Consider the following 18,958-nt stretch of genomic DNA (forward strand, 5'->3'; position numbering starts at 1 on the left):
AGCCAGGGGAACATCACACAGCAACATCCTTAGACTTGGAGGAGGTTCAAAATATTTCTCTAAAACCCTAAGGAAAAAAAAGGTTCATGTCATCTTGTATTGGTCTTACAAACCTTCATATCTGAGAGCTAGCAAACTAAAGCAAAGGGAGAAAAGAAAGAGGAGGAAAAAAGAAAAAAAAAAAAAAGAAAAGAAAAAAGAGAGAACATCCAGCCAAAACTGGTAGCAACAGGTCGTTTAACTCAAACTCTACGTGGTAAAACACATACCTTTAGTGGGCCAACTTGTGTCTGACCTTCCTCTTTTTCCACCGGTATTTCACAGCTGACAGCGAGCAACTCCGACTGAATAACCTTGCACAGCTGAAGGGCTGCTGAGCCAACGGCCACTGGCTGAGGGCAGTAAAAAAAAATCCTTTTTGCAAGATTTCAGTCAGGTTTAAAGAACTAAGGGCATACTGTAAAACGGAAGCCTTATGGGAAGCTGTCGTCCCTCCTATGCCCTCCCCAGTCCTACGCCACTATTTTTACCAATAAGGATTTGAAGGAAAGTTTCCCTTTGTTCCAATTTCAAGTATCACTAGGACAACAACAAGGAAAATCCTCCCAGTACCTACAGCAAACAGTTCCAGGTTAACGCAAAAATGAACATCCCAAATCCTACTAACTGAGCAAAACTGCCGTATTTAAAGCTGCAATTCATTCACCCATTAAAAGGAAAGCTCCTATTAGAACAGATGGGCAGATATCCTTGGCGTTGATTAAAGCAAAACAGAAGCTGAGTTAACACCTCTCGCTGTCTTCGTCACATGCAGATGATTATGCAAATATTTTTAGCGAAAAGATACTTTATTTTTTTCCCCCCAAATGCATAAGTTACACCAGTTTCTCACGCATCATGTTATTCCCCTTACTGTGGGACAGAGTAATGATATCAACTGCATCCACATTAACTCATTTTATATCGCTAAACGAGCTGTGTTCTCCTTGAAGACTAATGCTTGTAGTTGATCCAATGTGTTTAAACAGCAAGAGATCAGTTTTAAAGATGAGGGAAGGGCAATTTTTTTTTTCACCTGTCAGTCTTGAACTCGGAAAATCATTTAGTTGGGTAACAAGATTGAACAGCAATTAGTTTAACTTATGCTATCTGTACCTAATGTCATTTCCCTTCATAATATGTGGCCATGGTCAATTAAGAAGTGGCTCAGTCAAACCATGTTACTTTCTTTTGCCTCTGATGGCTAAGATGGCAGCAACTGCAACGAAGCATTGCAGAGACTTAGAGAAGCCACTGCTGTCTGCGTAAGGATTTGGAGGAAATAGAAACGCAAAGAATTTCTTTGTTTTTCAATGCACAAAGTACAAACGACCTTCAATAAGTACCTTTTTCTGGGTGCTTTTTCTCATGTAGATTTTAAAAGTAAGGTCAGAGCTCCACCAGTGCTCTATCATCGTTCCACCAAAATGGACAGGGAACACAAACCGCTGCTGAAATTTCACCACTGCAAGGAAGACAGAGACTTGTGAGCTCTTAAGTAGGTTCAGAGCCAACCTTTTGAGCTTGATCTGGAGCAGAGAAACCTTCAGTCTCTGCAGAGAACACGCCGGGTGAGTAGAGACACACGGAGCTCAGAAGGTACGAGGGGAAAGCGATACGAGGGCACTTCTGAGAAGGATGGACAAACACACAGAGCGCGCTTGCACATCTGCCAGAATGAGAGACCAAGCAGGGCTGGGAGCTGAAGGGGAAAGGGCTGTCACTGGAACCCTCAATGAGAATCTCTCGAGCTTTCAACCTATTAATTTATATCACAACTCTGCAGCTAATGTACTTCTTTTTTGTTGTTGTTGCTCACAGGAGCAACAATTATTCAAAATTAACTGAATATAAATAACCTTTCTCATGGAGACTGCTCTGTTCCACACACAATCATTTAATTCTGCATTACTTATTAACATCAAGCCCAAAGTAAACCCTTCTTCATTTTCTGAGACCAAAAAATAATCCGACCAGAAAATAGACCGAAAAAAGTTCTGAGACCAGGAGGGCAGCACGGCAGAATTAATATTATAGCAGCATCTAAAGGCTGCAGTTGATACCAAGACTCTGTCATCTTAGCGCGCAGTAAGACTTTCCCTTCCTCAGTGGGAGAACTCTGCCTCATTTAGAACAATGTATTTCAAGACATTATCTTGCGAGAGTCAAAGCTGGGCTGCAAGAATAATGGCAGGTCCAGGAGAAAAGTAGCATCTGCAAGAAAAGGCTGAATGAATTGGCGTTTAGTCTAGAAAAGAGAAGAATAAGGAGTACAACAGCATTGAAATAGTATGCTTTGCATGTTCACAATGGATAAAGTATTCTTTTGATGAGAAAAACTCAGGTTAGACGTAAGGAAACTTTTCTAACAGGAGGTGCAGCACTCCTACAGCTTGCCTGGGATGGCTATGGAATTTTTCCCGTTGAGCATAAACAGCTCTCAGGAAAGATAACGGTACAGCGGATTGACTTGACGGCTTCTTCAAATTATTTTTAGCCCTGTCTATTCTTCTAGGTTCCAAAGAGCTGGGATGTAACTACACAAGACAAAGTGCAGGAGGCTGTAGTATTTTTGCACTACTAAAAGCCCAGGTTCAGAAGAATTAGATGTTTTGTCTGGACACGAACGGAGAATATACAAGAGAACTCAGAATTACCCCCAGATCTCTCAAGTGCAAGGCCAATGAAAGACCATATGGGGGAGGCATTTGAAAGTTTTAATTCCAGTTTCTGGGAAGACTGGGCAGAGAGGATCTCGCTAGTACAGCATTCTCTGCGCACTGAGGAGAGACATACAACATAAATTGTTCTCAAGGATACAAACGCTGGTGATTCTCAGTAAAAAGATTAACATCTACTGATTTGAGCACAGGACTCAAGATCTCTTGGATCCAGCAGACTCTCTGAGTCTTGCGGATGCTATGTGACATACTTGAGCACCTGGAAAAATTATTTATTTGAGATGTAAGTATCTCCGATATTTCTAAAAGTACTTTATCATCCTCATACTTTTGCAGAAAGGATATGTGTTTTATGTTGAAATGAAGATAGGGGTTTACTGACCTGTTGTTACGTCCCTAGGAAAAGAAAATTGAAAATCCCAATAGGAATACTTCTTGGAAGCCAAAAAAAAAGAATAAAAAAAAAATCACTTGGTTTCCTCCTCCCCGAGAGGACCATTCCACTACTGCAGCGCAGCAACTCTGTTGGCAGAGGTGCCACTAATCATACCGTATTTTTCAGGCAGCAAAGGAAATACATAGGAAATGCTACTAAATAATTTCTAAGAGATGAAGGAGTCAACAAAAACAAATACAAGGGGGGAAAATAATGTTCTTACCAGCATCTGTGATTTTGCTTGAGGCTATTCGAATTACTTCTGCTGTTATGGAGACCTGTCCTTTTTCATCCTTGGAGGCTCCCACAGGAAAGTGGTACTCAACAAAGAAGGTGCTACGAATGAAAAAGCGAATGGATGATCGCGATCCATCAGAAATCTAATGGACGTAATGAAACTCAACAGAGCAGGCAAGTTTCATCTTCACAATTTATTGGTACTCTATTTTTTTTAGAGTAATTGAACAAGCTATGTTATTAATTCCTTCAATAGATTATATGTATGTCAGACTCTCAAAAAAAACAACCCTCTTGTTTTCAGTGTACTGCCACGCACAAAGCACATTTGCACTTCCCCAAAAATCCCAGAAAAAAAGCACAGCCTGAAGCGAGCTCACATCAGGATAAATTATTCTCATCTCTAACTTTCAGAAGTCTATGGTATACAATTTCCTGCGAGGAGCAGAGAAATAAGAACACCTGAGAAGCCTGGAGAGCTTAGGTGAGCTGGGCAGCACAACAGACCTCAGAGAAATCTTCCCTGAAGGCACAAGTAAGAAGCTGGTGAGAAACAATCTTCCTTACCACTTACTAACTGGTGCAGGCCTCGGAGGCTTCCCCATCAAACCTTTCTTCCTTGGTGTAATCTGGATGCTCTCCAGAGGGATTTTCAAGCTTTCAATGATGACTCTGGCTAGGTGGATTCGCCCCAGCAATGCCAACCTGTCTGCGCTCAGGGATGTGACGTGAGCTGCTTCTTCTGTGTCATCTTCTGGAGGACCAAGAGGCCTAGGAGAAGAGCAGCTGGAGAGATAAAAACTGAGAATCAGGACTACATGAACCCTCTTAACATGACCACATGGAGGGAAAATTGTAGCTTGGTGCGATATTATTTTAAAACTGCTCATGATTCATGAAAAATGCACTTTTTGAATGTATTTTTTACAACAAATTTGGTGGTCTCCATAACAGAAATCTTACAATATACAATATCTAGGGTACAGAATTGAAAAAAAAAAAAAAGCACATGTTCCACATTGTTAGAGTTTTGAAAAAAGCTTATGAAGCCTAATTCTTCAAAAAGAAAAGCTTTATTTAATAACATATTAAAAAAAAAGGGAGAAGATACAGTTCTACACGTGGACAAGTCACTGCTGCAGAGGAACAGCAACAGGATTTTTGTCATAATCTAAAATCTCACTTGCACTTTATTTGTAAGACTTGACTTGTCAATGGTTTTGTGTTGAATTTTATCTGAATGCAAAAATGGCAATAAGAAAAGTTTCAGAAATAATTGTTTGGAGCTGAATTAGGAAAAAAGAGAGTCATAAAACCTTAACACTAACTGGTATTGTACAAGTAAAGCTTAATAACTGCATTTTTAGGGACATTTTTATTGGTTCTGACATGGAAAAAGGGGAATACAATTTAGATCAGGTCAGAACAGATATTTATTTACTACAGCTATAGGAGGGAACAGAAATCATCACAGAAACAGGCTCTGCTGATGTGAACTCTGTCCCTGCAAAGCAGATGCAAATTTTACACACACAGAGACGTTGTGCAAAGACTGATAATAGGATGTGAGTTATTTCATATCTGTTACATACACAAGGCCACAGAACTGCACAAAGCTGGCCTGGAGTCTGCTTTTTTTCAGAACAGGGACTAATTGATCACGAAGGTTACACAGTGATTGTTGTTTCAGGAGACAGGGCAAGAGTCCAGTCGAGAGGCCCGCTCAGGCCTTAGCATTTCTGCTCTCACAGTTCAAAATGTTATTACTAGGCTTATTGCATTTTTGGCAAACTTGGGATTTTAACTAATTGCATCCCAATAGTTGCTTTAACAACGTACAGCAATTCCTGGGTGATGCTGGTGCTCCATCATTCCCAGCGATGCTATGAAAACTCCCCACCAAAATGGTTATTCAGTGAATTGAGTGATAATGACGGAGCACGACAACATAGTGTGATTCTTACTAATTCCTTTCTTTCTTTCTTGTGATTCTTGCTACGTTTGGACTTGGTGATCTTAAAGGTCTCTTCCAACGAAAACGATTCTATGATTCAAATACTAACTCACAATGAGCAAGATGCTGCAAAGCAGGTCAGTAATGTAACTATTTACCTGGGTTTAATTTCTGTCACCTTCTGATCCTGGTCAAAGGCATGAGAATCCTTCTGTGGATACACTGGATCAGCTTTCTTGAGAGCTTCTGCCTTGGTTATTTTTTTGGAGGAGTTAACATCATCATCACTGAGGAAATCACTTAAACTGGAATCAGATTTCTGAAACGGAAATAATGCGCATAAAATAAGAAGTTAACTATCATTGTCAAGGAAGATAAATAATGGTCATGACAAAAAAAAAAAATCAACTAGCAGATTGCATAATTCAAAACAATTAAATTGTATCAAAATTTTTCAGAGGTTTAAAAAAAACCCTCTTCACGGACAGCCTCAATCCTAGCAATTTCCAAACTCATTGCTTGACTTTGTAGTCTTAATAGTATTCTTTTAATGGTATTAATTTTAAGCAATGTTCTCACAAGTTTCTGTACGATACTTAATGTTTATTAAGCCTTACTAATACTGAAATCTGTGGCCTGTTTTTTGATGCAGGCTTCTGATTTCCTTCACCGTAGGGACTACATATTAAGCACCTTCCTTTTGCTCTCCACTTACAGGAGCTGTGTAAAAAAGACTCTCTAGCAGACTCTGGTCGTAATGGGGATCATTGAGTTCGCTGTCATACACCTCACTCCCGAGAGAGAGAGACTCCAAAAGGGAACCTGTCCGGTCCCAGAAATGCACAGGAGAAAAATCAGCACTGCGGACACAAGAGAAAGAAACAAAACTTAGTGTTGTAAGTTCTGCAGCCGATCTCTTATTAATTCTGAACAATGTTGTCTGTTCTGTACTGGATTTGTGCGATATTGGCTCCAGATACAGCCAAACTGTGCTTACGCAGCACTGGGCCCAACCTGATACGTGTCTGTGACCCAACCTGATGGGTTACCTTGTGATAACATCTCTGGACCCATTGTGGAAGAACTGCAGGTGAATATATATCCCTAGAATGATGGAATAGTTGAGCTTGGAAGGGATCTCTGGAGATCATCTAGTCCAATCCCTGCTCACAGGCAGAGGATGCAAATCAGAAAACTGTCTAGTTGGATTCTGAGTATCTCCAAAGCTGGAGATTCCACAACCTCTTTGGGCAACCCATTCCAGTGCTTGATGCCTTTCATCGTAAAATATATCTATTAATATCTACCTATACTTTTTATCCATAAGTACTTTATAACTTTTGGAATGCATTAGGATACCAGTAATACTTAAGGGCAGTTTACTTTAATAAAAAATAAATACAAGCTATATCTGAGTAGGCAAATACAAGTATCATTAAAACATGGTTGGAGCAAGTTGGGTTTTGTTTGGTTTAAGGGTTTTCTATCTGTGCTGTGAGTTCAAAACCATTTTATGATCTGCAAATACTTCAGTGTCATCCAGTGATAAACCGCAGGGAAAAAATAAGTGCAGGGCACAAGACATATGAACTGAAATTCGGAACCATATCTGACACAGAAGCTGTACGCATTCTATGATTCCATGATTCCATATCCCTGATTTGGACATAACGTAAGCACCATTTATGGTCTTGCTACACAAAAGGAGAGAAAAAGGTCAATTTGATATTTGAAGACAGATTAAAACTAACTATTAGTTCTATTTTTAATTTACAGACTGCAAGTTCTTCAACGAAACACTGTATTTGTTTTATGTAGTTCTTAGCATTTTAGGACACAACAGTAACAACTATTAAATAACTCAATTTGATAAAATAAGATCGCGGTCAATCTTCCCGACATCACTTTTATATCAAAGGACTATCCAGGCTGTGATGCATTGAAGTTGAGTGCAGCCTGAGGTATAAAACACCTCCAACACTTGCACCTATAATTCACTGGTTACACTTCCAGAAACATGGAGAACTTGAAGAGTCAAGAGACGTTTTTCAGTATAAAGTGGTCAAATAAGGACAATTTTGCTGTAACCTCCAGCGCATCACACTCACCTGCCCAACAGTAAATGTATTGCTCTCTCTTCAGAGTTTAGGTCAAATTGCTGATCTGAAACTTCAGATGGAAGGAGATGGGGATCTTCAGGAGCGGGCACATAATTTGAATTCAAGCCTTTTGGGCTCCTGGATAACAGCGATGGCAGTACAGAGAGCAGGAAAAGGAAAAATAAAGATATTAAGGTACGTTCAAGATTAATCGATCAAGGATAAAAATCAAAGGTGATGTACAGCTTTCTCCAGTTTGTAGCTTAATCTCTAGATACACAAAAACTTCCTGCAACCGTGCAGTCTGCTGCAAGCCACATTCAAAATCTTACACTTTGCGATGTGCCACAGAATCACAGAAACATTTAGGTTGGAAAAGACCTTTAAGATCATTGAGTCCGACCATAAAGGTTGGCCTAATCTTGCAGTTTAAGCACAGCTGCTGCAAACAAGAACACAGAGGGCCTGAGAAAGACAAGCTTGATGTTTATAAATGATGTTCTATCAGTTTTTCCTGGAAAGTCCAAAATCATCTACTTTTAAACAAATTGGAATAGTTTCAGCAGATAATTTAAATTGTGTTTGCAACAGCAACATTGACTGTCAACAATGACATTATTTTCTGGTTTACAGTGGAACAAAAGGCAATATTCATATTTTTCTAAAAATAAGGAATTGGGAGTTTCTCCTGTAAAGAACATGCATTTGTCTTAACACTTCTAAATTGCCATTTCACTGAATTGGGAACATTTTCTAAGCCTACTACTAAACAAAGGTGAAGTCAGAAGTTGAAAAGGCACAAACACTTTTTTCTTTTCAGTCTGCTAGGAGAGATCATATAGAAGAAGAAAACGGCTACTAATTCTGAGAACACAGTTACAGACGCAAATTTTCATGGGTATTTTGGCACCAACAGATGCAAACTAGAACATGCAAAAGTACTCAATTTATGTCACTAATTACTCATATTTCTTAGAAAACCTGTTCTCTGTGATGAAGTACCATTTAATTTGCTATGTTCTTTACATTACTCTTATTCCTTATCAATATTTAGTATTTCCTTATCAAATAACTCTGCACTAAATACAAATATACTGCAAAACAAAATTAAAATCAATGACTTAAATTAAGGCTTACTACATGATGATTAAAATCAATTCACAAAATGTAGGCTTTTATTCACAAGCAGAAATTAATTTCCCATTTGAATGAGAATCCCAAAATACATCACATGAATCTCAGTATTTAACTTTTCCTGAGAAAGCCTCAAAGCTTCTGGTTTGGAACTTAATCCCACTTCCCCCTTTTCCAAGCTCACTTTGCTGTTGCTTTGAAATCGTCTCTCTCTATAAAAGGAGGCACTTCATTCAGTTCAATCTCCATGTCCGGGCTAGACTTCATTGCGGAAACAACCATGGCATCACGGAGTTTATTGCCTTGATCCAAAAGAGCTGAGAAATAAGCAGAAGGATTAAATCTCAGCATTCAACTGCAATTTAAAAGCCGTCTGTAAACACAATAAATGTGCCAGCTACAGCCAAGAACCTTCTCTTTTCTGCTGTTACAAAGAGATCCTGACATACTGGAGATTAGGTGCGCGCTATACACCATAAAACAGCCAGCATAGCTCGGAGTGAGCAAGAGTAATCCTCTGTCAGTCTCCCACTCAGGGCCGTACAAATAATTCATCTGCACAGACAGAGTCAGGCGTTAGAGGGGCATTATTAAGATACAGCGGCGAGATTAATTTATGGAAGAGTAGCTTGTCACCTTAGGGTCTCTCAACGGCAGTCTAATTTTAGGTGTTCTTTGTAAATATAAAAAAATAACTGAAAAGACAACACATATGGAAATATGCCCTACTTTGATGCTCATTTGAATCCAGTCCAGGTGGTCTAAAAGGGATGCTAACTGGCAGGTTATGAAAAAGAAATCATTTTCCATCTGAAAATGCCAATGGCATAGAAAACCTACCAAGACCTATTCAAACACGAGTGGCACCTTTGCTGGCTAGCTCAGAGACATGTCAATCATTAAATAGTCTGTGAAGCTGAACTTCGTTTTGTTTTACCCTGGCAGATCGGAACTCAGGCACACTGCTAGGGCAGCATATTTTACCTGACCTGGATCTTTCAGCCGCCTTCCAACAAGACTAAATCGGTATTTTTTAAGACCTTTTTATCATCATTTTCTGTTTGAAATAATATAGTGAGAGCACGCAAAGTATCACTTTTCCTTAAGTCTTTATCTCTAGATAGGCACCTGAAATATTATCAAGAACTATTTATCATGAAATCTGAAAAATGATGCCAATTGTATACAAACCTGAAAGCAGGTCTTTTGTAGCTGGGTTATGCAAAGAGAGCACCCGCGTGTTTGTTCTAGCAGGTGCTTCAGGCTCGGTGCTGGTGGGAAACAACACTTGCTGTTCTGAAGGATTCACTTTCAAATGTTCATCTGGCAAAATCTGATGGTGATGAGACACAGCAAAAGCCTCCTTTATGTTTTCAGAGTTCTCTTGAAAGAGCAAACGGTCCTTTCCTCTATTGACAAATGAAACATTATTTCAGTAACAACTATAGTGGATCGGTAAAGGGATTCAAATCTCTCCAAATTCTCCCTAGCACTGCAGCTGCTCCCCTTCAGTACTTGCACAAAAAAAGAAACATGACTTGTTATTTTAATGACTCCTCATCTTCCACTAACACCATCAGAGAGACCAACTCAAGCTGTACATAAAAGACTTGTGGCACCTCTTGTGGCAATTAGCATGGCTTGAACTAAGTCAATACAGAATGCAAATTTATATCAGATGAGAAACTGTCCCTGTAAGCTCCGAAATGCTGAATGATCTGGATTTCATATTAAATGCATGTTCAAAAAGATCAAGTATTCCATAACTCACAAGTGTACAGCCACTGCTTAAAAAAAGTGTGTGAACTGCAAAATAAACCAGAATTTTTTCACAGGGAAGAAAACACACCTAGGAGTTGTGGCTCTGCTGTTGTTAACGGACTGTTGGTCAGGAATAGTCACCCGTGTTTGCCTGGACTGCTGCGATGAAGCAAGAAACGGGGTCTTGCTGCTTCCCTGAGCAGGAGGGATATCCAAACTTGCATCTGTGTTTGGGACGGAGGTGCTGGTATCATACAGTGCTGGCAAAGGTTCTAGAACTAGGGAGACCTAAAAGACAGAACATGAAAATAGTATTTCACTCTTTTCTTAATTAAGTGCAACACACACTCTATTCAATTTTACATTTCACGCTATGGAAAACTGCTGCTTTTCTATACAAAGTAACAGTTATACCATAGAGTTATGTAACATCGTAAAACTCTTGACATATTTACAACATTTCACGTTCTATGTTTTCAAATCACGGGCAACTACCTTTCAGCATAAATTGTCCAGAGCCAGGGCCGCAAAACAGAACACCACCTTCTTAACCCCGGACTTCAAAATCTACAATTTCAGCCCACTGAGGCTCTGGAGAAGTGTCAGAATTGAGTATCTGTTTTTAAATTCACTGTTAAAACTCACTCTCAGCACCGAGACTACAAATTTTTTTTATCAAGCTGAACTACCAATGATACATATCCTTCTAAAACAAAACAGAATCAACACTGTTAGTAATCATTTTTCATTTGCTACCTTAGTTCACAAATGCCTTGGACAGAGACCAGATCTGCAGTGTACATAGCACAGCTAGATCCTGGCACCCGACCAGACCAGTCTGGAGCCATCAGCACAGGAGAGACACGGAGCTGTTGGAGCGGGGCCAGAGGAGGCCACGAAGATGATCCAAGGGCTGGAGCCCCTCTGCTGGGAGGACAGGCTGAGAGAGTTGGGGGGGTTCAGCCTGGAGAAGAGAAGGCTCCGGGAAGACCTCAGAGCCCCTTCCTGGAGCCTCAAGGGGCTCCAGGAGAGCTGGGGAGGGACTCTGGATGAGGGAGGGGAGCCATGGGACGAGGGGGAAGGGGTTTCCACTGCAAGAGGGGAGATTGAGCTGAGATCTCGGGCAGAAATTCTTGGCTGTGAGGGTGGTGAGCCCCTGGCCCAGGTTGCCCAGAGAAGCTGTGGCTGCCCCATCCCTGGAGGGGTTCAAGGCCAGGTTGGCCGGGGCTTGGAGCAAGCTGGGCTGGTGGGAGGTGTCCCTGCCCAGGGCAGGGGGGTTGGAAGTGGATGATCTTTCAGGTCCCTTCCAACCTGAACCATTCTATGATTCTAACTTTTAAAGCAATAAAATTTATAATAAAGAAAAAAGATGTAACGACTACCTGCAGCTCTCCTAGTTTATCAGATTTTGGTGAAACTATGGTGAAAAATCCAGTGATGGGATGGCTGGGAGAGAGCTGGGACAGTCCAGTGATTTGTACTCTGCCAATTGGAAGACGGTCAAGTTTGGTCATTACCTCCAGGACAAGAACACCCATATCTGTGAAAATTAGGAACAGCTTCATTTCAGTCTCACACAACACAGTCACAATTAAACACAATTAAATTTTTTTTGTTGAAACGACAGAGATGCTAGAGGTTAAAATAACGTTGTGTCAGGAAATTATGATAATAAGGCAGCAGGTAAAGAAGTGTTATACTGATAATAAATTATGATTAAAAAGTTCAAGATATCCAGTCTACCATAAAAGGACTACTTACGATAGGCCAGGGGGCAATGGTTTTAAACTGAAAGAAGGGAGATTTAGATTATATATAAGGAAGAAATAGATATAGATTATATATAAGGAAGAAAAGTTTTACTATATATATATATATATATATATAAGGAAGAAATCACCCTTCTGTGATTCTATGAGTAGCAATAGCAGGCACAGGTTTTATGGACAGACTCTAGACACCAGGTTTGCATCAGTTTCATAGAATCACAGAATGTGTTGGGTTGGAAGGGACCTTTAAAGGCCATCTAGTCCCACCCCCCTGCAGTGAGCAGGGACATCTTCAACTAGACCAGGTTGCTCAGAGCCTCATCAAGCCTGGCCTTGAATGACTCCTGGGATGGGGCCTCCCCCACCTCTCTGGGCAACCTGGGCCAGTGTCTCACCACCCTCAGTGTAAAGAACTTCTTCTTAATGTCTGATCTAAACCTGCCCTGCTCTAGTTTAAAACCAATGCCCCTTGTCCTATCACTACAATTTCCTGCAGATCTGTCGCTAAATTAATACCTCAATACAAGCTCAATTGAGTATCTTTTTATTCTTCACACCCCTAGACCACTGAAATGCCTATTTAATATGATACATAAAATACTAAAAATCATCTGGTCTCGACACCATGGGGACTACAGGACACTTCAACGGTTTGGAGACCTGAGGGCTAAACCTGACTACTAGGGAAACTGATGCCACCAATTCCAGGCTGAGATCAAAAGCCTCCCGAATCAGGAAAACGACCTAAAAAGCCATAAGTGAAACCAGGACGGGGGTTACTTGGTGGGTAAATAACTCCTTGGCTTTTGCAGGTGTCCCCACGGCTCTGTCCCGGCCAGGACAAAGCAGCTCTACCTGTCAGGTAGGCAGCAAACTGCCTGGGCCCGCAGCGGACAGCGTAGCGGGCGGTGGTTGTCCCTGCGGGTTGTCCCGGCCGGCCGGCGGGCTGGAAGACGGTACCGTCGGAGGTCTCTCCCCACCACCTCAGGCGGACGAGGGCGGCGGGCGGCTTGGCGGCCGTCCATAGCACCCGGGAGACGGTGCAGCGGAGGAAGCAGCGCAGCGGGCCCTCCACGAGCGGCGGCAGGCTGGTGGACGCGGGGACATCGCCGATACCTGCAGGGATGAGGGGACCGAGGGGTGTCAGCGCCCCGGCCCGACGCGGGCTACGGGGCTGGGCCGCGCTGCCAACCGTCCCCCCGTCCCACCCCACGACCCCTCCTTCCCTCCCCGGAGCGGCCCACCTCCCTTCCGCCGGGAACCCCCCGCCACCGGGGCGGGCGGCCGCGGCCTCTTCTGCCGCATTCCCGCCTCGCCTCAGGCCGCGCCGCCGCCCGGCAACCGCCGCCTGGGCGGGAGCGGGGCGCGCCGGGACTACAACTTCCGTCATGCACCGCAGCCCCGCAGGAGCCCACGGAGAGGTGGACTACATTTCCCAGAAGGCCCCGCGGGCGCGCTACGGGTGCCCGCGGCGGCCACGGGCTGCGGTTCCCGTGGTGCCGCGCGGCGGCGCTGTGGGGGGAGGCCGCTTCCGGTGGAGCGGAGGTTGGTGGCGGCCGAGGCCGTCGGCGGGGCTGGTTTTGGGTAGGAGGGCGGGAGGTTTCGCGGTGTGTCTTTCTGTGTCGGCGCCTCGTTCGTCGTCATGTCGGCCCTGGAGAAGCAGCTGCACCTGGGCCGTCTGCCGCCGCGGCCCCCGTTGCCCGGTGGCGGCGGCCAGTCCGGCTCCAAGATGCGCATGGGGTAGGTGGGGGAAGGGCGGGGGCGTCTGAGGGGACCGGGGGGGGAGGAGGTGGGAGAGGAGGTGGGGGAGGGCTTTTGACGGGGGGACAGAAGGGGAAAGAGGCTAACAGCGGCGGGGGAGGGATGCTCGTCGCCGTGGGCCTGGGGGTCTTGCTGGGAGGGGGCTCGCTGCTGGGGGGGCTCTGGAGGGAGAGGGTGCTCGTTATTGGGGGCCTGGAGGAAGAGGTGCTCGTTACCAGGGGCTCTGGAGGGAGGGGGTGCTCGTTATTGGGGGCCTGGAGGAAGAGGTGCTCGTTACTAGGGGCTCTGGAGGGAGGGATGCTCGTTATTGGGGGGTCTGGAGGGCAGGGTGCTTGTTATTGGGGGGAGGGGTAGGGGCAGGAGATGCTCTTTGCTGGCAGGTGGCAGCAGAGGGGAGAGGGGCCACCCTTGTTTGGGCAGGTTGGGGTGCCCCGTGCAAAGGGGGTGCTCTGTCCTGGGTGGAGCTGGGGATGTACTTTGGGGGGCGGGTTACTTGTTGCTGGGGGGGGTGGCGATCAGGAGCTGGGATGTTTGCTGCCGGGGTATTTGAGGGTGGAGGTGCCGGGGGGGGGGGGGTCTGCGGGAGAGGGAGCTTCATTGGGGGAGCGTTTGTTCCTGGAGGATTTGACAGGCAAAAGGGGAAAAGTGGGTGCTATTTGCTGGGGAAGGTGTTTAGGGTGGGGGGGGGTGGCAGTCCAGTGGAGCTGGCTGTCAGCGTGGTGGGTCTCCCTGGACGGTGACATGATGCGAGAGGCCATCAAGCCCCCGGGGCTGGCCTTGCTGTGTGCTGGATTGTTCACCAGTGCCCCGGGAGAGCAGGATCTGGACCGGGCTTGTCCATCTACCTCTCCCTGGCAAGGAGGCACCCAGACGTGTTACTGCACCAAGAGTATCCTCAGTGCTGGGAGAAGGTGGCTGGTGCTGGGATTGCTCTTCAGCAGCCCTTTTCTCCGAGTCCTTTTGCCATCTGTGTTTGAAGGGAGGGTCTAATGCATCATGATTTATCTAGGTGTCACCTCAAAGTCGACGAAAGTGTGGCTGGGCGAGAGAGGTATATTTAAACATTATTTCTCAGCAGCAGAAGTTTATGTGAACCTGTACAGTAGGTGAGCTCTGCCAAGTGACTTAAGTCCCTGCTTCAGACGATGGAAAATCTGGGATAGTCCGGTGCAGATGTCAGATCTTTTAAGCAGGAACGAGAATGTGTTTTGGAAACTGTGGGAGAAGATTGACCAGTGTCTAAGTGCGTGGATGGCAACTAAAAAAGACTCGCTAGACAAGAACAACCTTGGCAAAAGCTTTATTCTTTAGTGATGAGTCAGAGGGATAAAATGGGTTGCAAATGGGATGGCTTTGAAGGGAATTTAGTAATTTCACCTCCAAAGGTGTGAGAGAGAAGCTTGTCTTCCAAGCAGGTACCTAGTTATGGTAAAAGGAGAGCAACACGATCTCGCAGCAGGGTTATGGCTGGAATGTCGGGAGGGATGTTCTAGCTGCAGAGTAGAGCAAAGGAAGCTGGCGATAATCACAGGGACTTGGGCTCAGGATGCTGAACAATTCAGCAGCCCTGGGCAAAAGTGTAGATTTAAGCAGAATGGCAGAAACATGGAGATTTTATTAAATCTAGAAGATATGTGTTTTCAGGGCTGTATGACTTTTCGTACGTAGCTGATTGTTAAAGTACAAAACCTGAGGTCTGGATTGTGACAAAGACCAGGGGTTGATCCTCTGGAGGAATGCCAGCCTCCGCGCGAGAGCTAACCTCTGCGAGGTCCAGGTGTGCGCTGCATGATTCCTGCACGGTATGAAGTGCTCTATTTGGAGGATAAAAATATCCTACGATTCCTACAGGAAATCTTCTTTGCCTTGATGCACGAAATCAGATAACGAAAAAAACAGCTACTCTGCTGTGGCTGAAATAAACTGTTTAGGTATTTATGGATGGGAGAGGACTATTTCCCTTCTCCTTTAAAGCACTGTTTTAAAACATTTATTTTGTGTTTTATTATTTATACTATATATGGATAGATATAATACAATTGATGTAGTTAGTATATGAACTAATGCTAACAAATCTTCATCAAATACTCATTTCTTTTAGTATCAATTATTTTAAAACTAAGCTTCATGTAAGTATTTAATGGCATGGCTTTGAGGCTAAGCAAAAAAGTTGTATTTAAGGATTAATTTGTACTGTTAGTGTAGAAATAGGCATAGAAATTAGAAAGAAGCAGTTTTGAATGACTTTGAGGGGGTTGCTGTCTCTCAGGACTGCTGTCTGCCCTCCTGTATCTCTTGGTTATCTGAAGTTGGGAGTTGGGACTCGTGGGCTCTGTTTCCGGATTGCTGTGTTGAACCCTGGGGTTGTAAGCAAGTCACTAAACCAGTAGCTCGCCCATTTGTGTTGTGGAGAGTCTTGTATTGCAGAGGAATGTGCTGAAGGTTACGTGGTACGTACAAGGCTAGATTTAATGTGAAATATATTATTTAATTATGCTGGCTCTGTTCAGAGCCAAGCAAACCCTTATGCTTTACAAAGTCTGCCAAACGCACAATTTTTCTGTTTCAGGTGAAGAAATAAATTATTTCTTCCTCCTGTTTTATCCTGTTAAGAGTCTCATCCCTTGTGGTTCTTTTGTGTAATTTTGAATGTACTTTATAATTGTTTCATGCATTGCAAACTTCGTCAGCACCCCATCCAGTTCTTCCCATACAGCAGTGCACACACCGATGGCACTGTAAACGAGCACCGTGACACATTGTTTGTTCAGTTAAGTATTTCTACATTAATAATAACTATAAAAACTTCCAACGTTGGTGTTAAGGTGGCCTTAAACAGGACGAAAATCAGTTTGCAGTTTGTCTTGCTGCCAGTGTCACCTTCTATCAGATATTTCGTGAAGGCAGGTGTTTCCATGTTAAATAAAAAGTAAAAAATTAATTTCCTGCAAAATAGGGTGATCTGCTGTGAGACCTGAGTTGGTAAGCTAAAGGAACCGATGTGTTTCTCACGTGCCTCTAATTGTCTGTATTCTTGCAAAATGATGCCATGCTACAGGATATATTTTCCATATCATTGTTGTTTCTGAAAATACATCCTTGTGATAATTTTTATGAGAAAAATAGACAAAAGTAAAGGCTATTAAGGTACTAACTTAATGAGGTGCTGACAAAACCCCCATGATATTTGTTGCTTCGCTTACTCATCACAGGTAAACAAACAAATTGCAATTGAGCATTTCCAGGGATTTTTAAATGGATTTTATGATGTACGCCTGTGGGGTATTTTTGCAGGTCGGTAGTATTTATGCTCGTGCAGTGCTCGTTAGTAGCAATCTTATATAGTAATTTATGTAATGCTTTCTATCTTGCTGATCTTCAGAGGGTTTATGAACGTTCTCTGTTAGGGAAATGATTATGAAGGGAAGATTGTTTTCTATTGTTGTATGATGCTATAAAACTTTTTTTTTTCCCCTTTCAAATACTTTCTAAAAGTACTGAGATGAAATCCGGTGTTGTGATTAAAGATCAAGAATTCCCCTGTCCTTCCCCTTCGACGCAGCATGGAATGGTTCATAATCATGTTGTAGTTGCATGGCACAGTTGTATTCTTGGTTTACTGCTCTGCCATGGAGTAAATCCCTTTACGGATGATGTTCCCGTTGTGTGAGGCACTGCGTGTCTGCCACGAGAACGGCATCATCCGGAGGTGCTTGCGACTTCAGTGTAAAAAAAGAGACAAGAAGAAGTGGAATATGGAGACAGCAAAGTACAAGTAATGGTGAGGTGAAGCTGTCGGGCTGTAGATACGTACGGTGGTGTTGCAGAGGAGGGCTGGAAGGCTGATCTGGCAAGGGGATGAGGTGGCTTTTGAAATAGGGTGGTGCATCGGAGAGCTCCAGCATTGGTCTGAAGATGGAGTGTGGGTAACGGGTGCTGGTTTCAGTGGTGCAGCTGGAACTGTGGCTCAGATTTTTAGTCAACGCTTTCAAATGCCAGAATTTGTCAGCCTGTTTGTGCGATTGTGTCATTTACTTGTCTCTGGTTGCTGATGAAGCTCGCAGGAGATAAGGGTGGCTGGATGTCAGCATCATCTAGACCTTTGCTTCTGAACCTCTTCGGTCTGTAAACTCAATACTTGGTTCTTTTAACCTTTTCTTCTTCCCCCAAGATCTCCGCACTCCCCTCATCTTAAGCTGTGTGTTCTTTTTTGGACAGCAATGCCCCAAACTGGACGTGGAACTTCAACACTTTCACACACCTGTGAACTGGAAAGATTATTTCATCTCCGTTTGTAGATGATAACTTCATTCATACATCTCAGCAGAACTGTGGTTTGGATTTTTTTGGTGGAGTGGCTTTGCCCCCCTATTCAGGTTGTGGGCTACAGTTCTGCTGTGTGCTGCTTGCTTCTTGTCTGCATTCGTGGAAATTGTTTCTACCTGGGCTTAACTTAGGTTTAGTTAAGTTTAGCCGTAGCAGGATGCAGTTCAGTACAAACTAGTGCAAGATTCCATAGTTAGGCCACCGAAAGAGAATGGGATTAATTATACAGAGAAAAATGGGAGTGTGACCTACGGTGCTGGTAAATGTACAAGGCTATACTGAAATAGCCCTTTAAAATTCAAACTTTTCCAGGGAACAAAAATAATTAAACTTAGAAAAACAGTTGTTTGCTGTGTTAAGCCTCTCGTGTTTATAAATCTATTTTATTTCTGCAATTTGAATTTCCTGAATTGGAAGCAGGGCCATTAAAATGGGTTGAAAATTAATATTCAACAGCGCTGGCAAGCTGATTTTTCCATGGCTCAGTGCTTTGCTTCGTATGCACCGATCCTCTGACTAGTGTGTTGGGCATTCTTTTTTTCTTCTTTCTTTATCAAGCCATGAGGCCACGTTAATGTGGCTGAAAGCAGATCATAAGCAGAGGGTGGGGCAAGTGATACTGCTGTAGGAAAATAGAAAAATCATTTACTGCAGCACTGAGATTTCTCAGGCTTTGGTCTTCCTTGACTGGAAAGGCAAGTTGTGGGGTGGGATGCTTTCTTCGAAACATCGCTTTCAAGCTTACTCTGAGATTATTCGTT

General features: G+C 43.5%; 2 protein-coding genes across 15 annotated transcripts in view; one reads left to right on the top strand and one right to left on the bottom strand.

Moving 5' to 3' along the window:
• C2CD3 (C2 domain containing 3 centriole elongation regulator) overlaps window positions 1–13,474 on the bottom strand; it is a 59,544-nt gene extending 46,070 nt beyond the window's left edge. For 13 of the 14 annotated variants that reach the window (XR_008466213.1, XR_008465141.1, XR_008465273.1 and 10 more), the window contains exons 1-13: window positions 13,355–13,474; window positions 12,966–13,226; window positions 11,724–11,881; window positions 10,430–10,629; window positions 9,772–9,989; window positions 8,765–8,897; window positions 7,456–7,584; window positions 6,063–6,207; window positions 5,506–5,666; window positions 3,961–4,179; window positions 3,380–3,492; window positions 1,386–1,504; window positions 270–392 (exon numbers count right to left, since the gene is read on the bottom strand). Coding sequence is in view for 8 of the 14 variants with exons in the window: in XM_054200654.1 (XP_054056629.1) it covers window positions 270–392; window positions 1,386–1,504; window positions 3,380–3,492; window positions 3,961–4,179; window positions 5,506–5,666; window positions 6,063–6,207; window positions 7,456–7,584; window positions 8,765–8,897; window positions 9,772–9,989; window positions 10,430–10,629; window positions 11,724–11,881; window positions 12,966–13,226; window positions 13,355–13,415 (2,040 nt within the window). In the remaining 6 variants the exon portion in view is untranslated. The remainder of the gene's footprint in view (window positions 1–269; window positions 393–1,385; window positions 1,505–3,379; window positions 3,493–3,960; window positions 4,180–5,505; window positions 5,667–6,062; window positions 6,208–7,455; window positions 7,585–8,764; window positions 8,898–9,771; window positions 9,990–10,429; window positions 10,630–11,723; window positions 11,882–12,965; window positions 13,227–13,354) is intronic. The other variant, XR_008465206.1, reaches the window with a different exon arrangement.
• Window positions 13,475–13,624: 150 nt separating this feature from the next.
• The window catches only part of PPME1 (protein phosphatase methylesterase 1), a 33,414-nt gene continuing 28,080 nt past the window's right edge, over window positions 13,625–18,958 (top strand). The window contains exon 1 of the mRNA XM_054205339.1: window positions 13,625–13,850. Within this exon, the coding sequence (XP_054061314.1) occupies window positions 13,753–13,850 (98 nt within the window). The 5' untranslated portion in view covers window positions 13,625–13,752. The remainder of the gene's footprint in view (window positions 13,851–18,958) is intronic.

Source organism: Rissa tridactyla, chromosome 1, assembly GCF_028500815.1.
Source record: "Rissa tridactyla isolate bRisTri1 chromosome 1, bRisTri1.patW.cur.20221130, whole genome shotgun sequence".
Taxonomy (NCBI): domain Eukaryota; kingdom Metazoa; phylum Chordata; class Aves; order Charadriiformes; family Laridae; genus Rissa; species Rissa tridactyla.